Source organism: Triticum dicoccoides, chromosome 2A, assembly GCF_002162155.2.
Source record: "Triticum dicoccoides isolate Atlit2015 ecotype Zavitan chromosome 2A, WEW_v2.0, whole genome shotgun sequence".
NCBI classification, from domain to species: domain Eukaryota; kingdom Viridiplantae; phylum Streptophyta; class Magnoliopsida; order Poales; family Poaceae; genus Triticum; species Triticum dicoccoides.
Window position 1 is genome coordinate 640,534,177 of NC_041382.1, and position 7,693 is coordinate 640,541,869.

The 7,693-nt window shown below is 48.0% G+C and overlaps 1 protein-coding gene across 1 annotated transcript; it reads left to right on the forward strand.

The window, feature by feature from the left end:
* The first annotated feature begins 353 nt into the window (after positions 1 to 353).
* Positions 354 to 2,486, forward strand: LOC119355922 (uncharacterized membrane protein At1g16860-like). Its single transcript, XM_037622808.1, has 4 exons — positions 354 to 785; positions 1,375 to 1,530; positions 1,918 to 2,129; positions 2,221 to 2,486. Exons 1-4 carry the CDS (start codon positions 396 to 398, stop codon positions 2,417 to 2,419), a joined length of 957 nt encoding a protein of 318 aa, XP_037478705.1. The 5' UTR covers positions 354 to 395; the 3' UTR covers positions 2,420 to 2,486.
* The last annotated feature ends 5,207 nt before the right edge of the window (positions 2,487 to 7,693 follow it).

Sequence of the window (7,693 nt, forward strand, 5' to 3'; positions counted from 1 at the left end):
GCACGCTCATGTGACCAGTGAGCACGCCAAGTCTGATAGCGTGGTCTCAGTTCTGTAGCCACACTGCACCGCACTACACCCTCCGCTGACATGGCGGTCGAGCAATATTCGGGCCCACACGTCATCTTCTTAGTCCTATATCATCGCCGCATGGCCTGTCTCTGATGTACCGCGTGTACCGATGACTGGTAGGTGGGACTGAGGTGTGCGTGTCCCCACCTGTCATCGTAAAGATGCGCGCCGCGCTGGTTCCTCTTTTCCTTAAACCGCACGCCAGAACCAGGGCCAAGCCCACCACCGGGGAAAGAGCAGACGACGGAAAGGTCAAAAGGCTGGGAGCAAAACAGTGACCACGGTAGGAGTACGCAGCCAGCGGAGCCGAGCGGCTGACAGATATGCTTCCGGGAGGGGAAGACGGCAAGCGGCGCGGCGCCACCGCCGACGCCGACGCCGAGGCCGGCGCCAGCGCGGCCGCCCTGAACGACCTCTGCGCCACCGCCGGGGACGCGGGGCGCCCCGTGCCCGCGCCGTTCCCGAGGGCGGCGGCCTGGGCGGTCGCGGCGCTGCTCGCGGTGGGGATCGGGCTCGGCGCCCTCGTCCTCGCCGTCGTGCGCAGCCCCGTGCTGCTCGTGCTCGCGCTGGTCCTCTCGGCGGCCGTGTCCGCGTTCCTCCTCTGGAATGCCGCGGCCGCGGCTTCCGGCCGCGTGCTGCGGCGGTTCGTCGACGGGCTCCCGGCCTCCAGCCTCCGCGTCGCCGCCGACGGCCAGCTCGTCAAGATTACCGGCGTACGTTTTACGATTGCTTATGCATTTTACCTGTTCTTAATTGCAATTGCGAATGAAAATTGATCTAAGATGTCCAACAAGTGCTCCGTTCTGAAGTCTCGTGCCTGCTGAAATTGAGCCGCCATTTAGTGGGGCAGTAATAAATTCAGTACCATTTTGTATGGCGTATGCTAAGTGTATCGATTTCTAAGATAAGATATGTGGAGTATAATGCGTGGGACGTGTAGCCATTCCGCATTTTGTGGCAATCGCACTCATGTGCCGTGTAGTACAGGTGCATAAATCTTTTGGATGGGTGTATGCTCGTTGACCTTATCTTGAAAGCTAGTTCTCTCAGATTAGACTGCTGTGAATAGAAGCTTCGCTGGCTGGATATTACTATAATCTTGCAAGGGGAAAAGAGCTGCCTACTTTATTTGCCAAGTTTACAGAATTAACTTCTATGCAAAGACTAATGATCGTTTCTTTTGGTTTCTCGGCTTGTCGATTCATTGTTGTGGTACAAGCATTGTTTTCCTTGTGTATTTACCATGTGATTAGAATGGTTTGCCAATCTCATATTTGTTGTAATGTTCCTTCTTTTATGCAGCTGGTTTCATGTGGTGATATTTCGTTGATTTCTTCATATGAGAAGGTGGAGAACTGTGTATACACCTCTACGCTGCTAAGAAAATGTGGTAGATGGGGTTCTGAGGTGGCAAATCCTAAAAATAATTGTTCCAGGTGGAAATTGACACATGCTGAGGTAAGAATGCTCTGCGGTTATCTACATCTAATTTGCAGAGATTTATTTATCCTTGTATGTACCACACACATATTTCATTCATCTTGCACCTATCTCATCGTAATTTTGCTTCTTTTCTGTAATGATTATGTATTCTGCTTATCATGCCTTAAGCTAGTCTACGCACCACAATTGTGTTACAAACATACTATCAGTTTATGCAGCAAGGGTATTCCCTATTATTTTAGCTCCTTTTCCAGAATAATTATGGTAAGCAACAAAATGCACCAAGGGTCAACCTTTGTAACTCCACAGTGCTTTGCCGTTATTGTCGATTTGTAGTACCTAGTGAGATACTACAGACATATGCTATTTTTTCTCATTTGAACATTCTGTGGAGTTTGGCAGAGGTTTGCTGCTGATTTCTACATAACAGATGCAAAATCAGGTAAAAGAGCCTTGGTGAAAGCTGGGTACCACACGAAAGTTGTTCCATTGATCGATGAAAATGTTTTGGTTACAACAAGCAGAAGTACCGATCTATCTTCAACCTTGAAATGTTGGCTACAAGAAAGAAATCTTTCTTCTGAAGAAGCTCAGCTTATCCGTCTTGAGGAAGGGTAATCAAATTTGTCCTGAATATCCACACCTTTTGTTTGTATCTTTGTAGATCGAGCCATCGAAAACTTACATGATCGCACAAACTTGTAGATATATCACGGAAGGAATGAAGTTGAGTGTGATCGGAATTTTGAGCAAGAAGAATGGAGATTTCCTGATATTTCCTCCCCGTGAACCTATATCTACAGGTTGTGTGTTGCTGTCATTTCTCCTTCCAGCTTACTTTGATGGAATAGTTCTGAGACTAGTAGACAAGAGTTATTTTATGCCACATTCTGGAATTTCATGAAATATTATGACAATTCATGAGATGTAACAGCTAACAATTTTTAATCCAATACCCTTTTCCCCTGAAATTGTCTTCTGTACTGTACCACAAACTTTGCTTGAGGGCTCACACGGCTTGTTTTAGGTAACCCTATACATTAGAATGTGCTCCCTCCGTCCCAAAATATAAGATCATTTTTGACACTCCTCGTTGTGACAATGTGACGTCTCCTATCCGGCAACAGATCATGTTGTCTTACTTCGTTCGCTGTTTCGGTGGTTCCCGCCTTATCGGCCTGTTGCTATAGTGTCACCATTTTGTTTTGTTTCTCCCTTGGTAGTGTGGCCAAAACTGTAAATTTATTTGCAGTGTGCTGTACTATCACCATTTTGTTTTGTTTGTCCCTTGGTAGTTTGGCCAATACTGTAAAATTATTTGCAGTGTGCCTAACAGAAACCGACATAGTTTGGTTGTCAGACCACTGGAGTAAATACCCGTGCCTGTATTTTACCCGTCTTAACTAATTTAAGTTTGAAGATGTGATGCTCTTTATAACATTGTTTATATGATGCTTTTGTTGTAGAAGAATTAGAATTTCATATTTTATTTTCAGATTGGGCATTATGAGCTCAGAACCTGTGCAAAGATCACGCAGTCCCCATCTAGGATCCAATCATATTTTCAGGCTTTCCGAAACATTTGTTTCTGGAAGGCAGCATTGTCAACCAGATAACAAATTTTATTGGATGATTAAATCTTCTTCTTTTGCTGGGTTGCTGTCATTCTGCATAGCTTTCAAGCGCCCTCAATGGCTTTAGTAAATCAACAGAAGTCACCTTTAAGACACTTCACGGGACCCCAACCACAAGTTAACAAGCATCAACCAGAACTTAAAAGCTGTGTATCACAGATGAGTACGTTTACAGTGTACTGTAGTAGTACTCTACAAGGACGGTACTGTACTGTAGTGGGCCTTCCTCCGGAACTGAAATGGAAGTACAGTGGTAGTGCAGACTGGCAGTGTTGCTGCTACAATTTGGGCCTGCTTAGTTCGCAGGATTCTGAACACGGGGATAAAGAAAAACACAGGAATATATGATAGGAATGCAGGTTCACATAATTCGTGGGTAGGAATTCTAGAAAGAGGTCCAGGGGATCCAGTATCTTGCTAGAACAAGATATTGGGAACTTCTGTCTTATCTTTCTCCAAAAATCTACAGTATACCGTGTGAATGTTCCCTCAGAAACTTGTGAAATTTCTGTGTTTTTCCTTGAAAGCGAGATCAGAGGAAATTCTACTCCACTTTACATTTCCTTCATTCCTTTGAACCAAACAAATTAATAGTGCTACGAAATAAACAAGCCCTGCAGTTGCATCACTCATCTTGATGGTACCAACTGGCAATTATTAGCTTGAAGCACAATGTGAGAGCACACAACTGAATCTACAGTGAATCTAGTACTCGCTTTTCGCCATGGCGGGCTTCTGAATCGCGAATGGACAACCCCAACAGTACCACGGCCCGTGTTAAAAAAGAAAAACATTACCACGGGCACGGTGATTGCCACACTGTCAACCAGAGGCCGGCACCGGGTTATGTGTGCCGCTGGTGACCCCCCTCGCCTGCAAGGTACGAGGGCCGCCATCGAGATGTAGTACCAGGACATCATCATGGCTGTGTGGTCTTTTCTCTGAATAAAATGAGATGGAACAGACGAGCCCCGAGCAGAAATTCCTAGGAACGCAGTAAGAGCATCTACGGGCACCCCAGACCGGGGAAAATAATACAGACTCTTGGGAGCCGTAGGATCTCAGATCGAACGGCTACTGAAAGCTCTTGAACATTTTGCAAAAAAGTCATTCAAGAGTCTCAAAATTACACGCAGGTAAAATAGCTTCTCCGGTGCCGTTGGATCCGAGATCCAACGATCCAAAATCATGTATCATGGTAGCATGTGAAGTCTGGTAGCACATGAAACTTTCCCTCACAATCGCTAGGACGGACGGCCTATCAGTGACCCATGAAAAAACCCAACCTAGAGGGGCGTCTCCCGGCCTGACCGGCACTCCTCATGGGGTGGTCATGGTGTGACCAGGCGCGTCCGCCACGTCGGAACTGACAGGCCTACCCCACCACAAATTGCACCAAATTCACCGAACCCTCCCGCCTTTCCCGTGTACGAGCCCTCTCTGTCCGCCACCCTTTCTCCCCATCCTCGCCGCCTGTCCTGATCCCCAGCCCTAGATGTCGTCTAGCTCGCCCCCGACAGCCGCGACAGAGGCTCCCTCCTCCTCGTCCATCGGCGATCTGTCCACGGCTTCATCCTGCAAGGCGGAGGACATCACTCGGAGGGACCGACGATGGAGGCAGCGAGAGAGGGAAGCGTTGGCGGCGCAGGGAGCGGATACAGACATGGACGAGTAGCTCCCCCCTCCACGCCGTGCCTGGGTCCCTGGACCCCATCCATCCAGCTGCTGACAAGGATCTTGCCGCCAGACCGGGTTGGAACAACAGAGGATCCGACGATTGGTTAGGGCATTCTGGAGAGCTTTCCACCCAGGCAGATGTCGGCAGTGGACATATGTCACTTACCACAGCTGGTTCAGACGCGGACAAGCATGGGCATTGGGGGCGCCCGGGCTGCCTACGACCTGTTTGACGGAATGACACAACAAGACTCAGTATGTTCTTGTTGCTCCTGATCAATTTTGCATATGCCATGTTCAATGTTTTGCATATACCACTAGTTCATTTCAGACATGATGAAGACGAATATGTTGTAATGGAGAATGGATGAGCTACCGTGCTAAAGGATAACCGGCAAGTAATGGGAAATAAGTGGGAGAAGGCAAGGGCCTCTCGTGACACCACAACTACAAAAAATGTCCTCCACATGAACGCGCATTTTTTGGTGAGGGGGAACAAAAAAGACAAGAGATACAAGCTCATATTGTATGCGCAAAAGGAGAGGATGGATTGAGACAGGAAGAGGGCAGAGAAGAAGCTGGAAATTGAGAGGGAGAAGATCGAGTTGGATAAGAAAGAGGTAGCGACCAAATGGGAGCTCAAGAAGGCCAAGACATTTGGAGAGATTGAGCTTGAGAAGGAGAGGCTGCAAATCGTACGGGACGCGAAGGATGGAAGATGATGTCGGCGGACAAAAGCCTCTTCGATGAGCATGCAAAAAAGTGGCTTGTGGAGAAGAAGGAGATCAATAGCCGTAGGGAGTACAAGGCAGTGAGGGCAGTTATGGCAGCAATGGAGCATGCGGCAAGGACGCAGGCGGAGCATGCAGTCCAGATGTAGGCGGAAGATGTAAGCAGAGCGAGACACAAGGATGGCCTCGGAGCATGCGGCATGGATGGCATCCAACGACTGATCTGACCAGCCATCGAATGATCTGTCGCGCTCTGACATTGATTTCATTGGGGCATGTTCGATTGTTGAACTATGATTTTGCTTTGCCGTATTTGTTTCAAACTATTGAATTGGGACGATTTGTATCGTATGATCGACGTGCATGGATTTGAGGATCCGCATTTGAGGTGTGTGGATGTGCGGCAAGCCAAATGAGAGTCCGGGGATGCGCCCATATGCGTTCGCGGCCGTATAGGGGGCCAGATTTGCCAAGTTTGGTTGTAGATGCTTTAGGACCATCTCCAATGCCAACCCTCAAAGCGCCTGCATCCGTCCGGGACGATTTGTTCGAACATATTCTGCCATCCAACGTGGTACCCTATGGGATGCTCGGCGGTTCAGATGCCTGTTTTTCCGCAAAGCGGAAGCAAACTTGGGGGGGGGGGGCTTTGCGGGAGTTCAGACCTCCACCACCTAGGACTATGACCCCCCAGCCCACTGAAAACCCCATCCTATTTCCATTTTCTTCCACTCTGCTCCTGCCTCCTTTGCTTTATGTACGCACCCTCCTCGTCCGCCGCCCAGGCATTGCTTGATGTCCGCATCCCCCACTCACACGCCCGCTTGCCTTCCACCTAGGATCTGTATGCAGCCAGTTACCTTCCGCCCCCTGTCGACACCGTCCATGGTGGACACCATGCCTAACAGGTGTTCGGTCAAATGCCATCGAGCTTTTTTCTAACTTCATATTGTTTTTTAGAGTAAGCGGAGTGGCGAGGAACTCGATAAAGGAGGATGAGTTGTTAACTTATTGCGCGATGCGTGGTTGGCCATATTTGCGAACTTCATAGGTAGGAGTGGAAGGAGTGGGGTGTTTTGGCAGCGTGTTCATGGTTCGTTTCATGCGCGAAAGCACATTGGACCCTACGACATGGACATCATCCATGAACGCAATGTGAAGTCATTAGCGCATGATGGTACACCATTCAGAACTTCGCTGCAGAGTTTTGTGGTGCGATTGAACGGTTCAAGGCAATGTGGCCATTCAAGATGGCAATGGGCCCCCGAAACCTGCATCCCCGCGGGTTTTTACCCTATTAGGGGACGGGGGTGGGCATCTTTTCATCCACCTGGAGCTGTTGCTGGGCACATTATACAACCCGACATGTTTCGTGGGTTTATGTCCGTTTCAATAGCCCCCGAACCCGAAACCCGACAATACCCGGAAAAATAAGTTTAAATATGCCGATTTGTAGCTGCTGTTATTGTGAAATATGCTTACCTTTGTTGGTGAAATGGGGTATTATATTGTGCTAAAAAATGCTCCTTGTAGCTGTTGTTATTGTTCTTTTTGCTCAATTTATGCTACTGAAATATGCTCCTTGTAGCTGCCGAACCATGTAGTATTTGTATTGTGTTAAAATTTGCTCTAAGTTATGCTGCTGAAATATGCTCTTTTTCTTGCTGAAATGTTATTCTTTGCTGCTACTATGTTTGCTTAAATATGCTGATTTCCCCGTGGGTTTAGAAAACCCGACAGGTTTAGTGGATGGGCAAAAAACTAGCCCCGCGCACGGTGATGGGGACAGGGACGGGTTTACGATTTTCTCATAGGGATGGGTTTGGGCAGGCAAACCCGGTGGGTTTCGTCCCCGTTGCCATCTTGAGTGGCCATTGTGCGCGGCAACCATGCATGGAGATCATAAGTTTTGCTTCTTCTTGCTCTGCTTGTTGATTAATTTATTTATTCACTTAATGTTGCTCTACACGTTGTGTAGCTTGCATGTGTTGCTGTGATGTACTACAGGTTAGAGGGCAGACCATTCATGCACATCCATTGTTGGACGAAGCTCAAGGGGCAGTATGTGTGGCATGACATGTGTCAGCTCTAATTATATCCATATCTTTGGGTTTGTCATATCCATGAAAAACATGT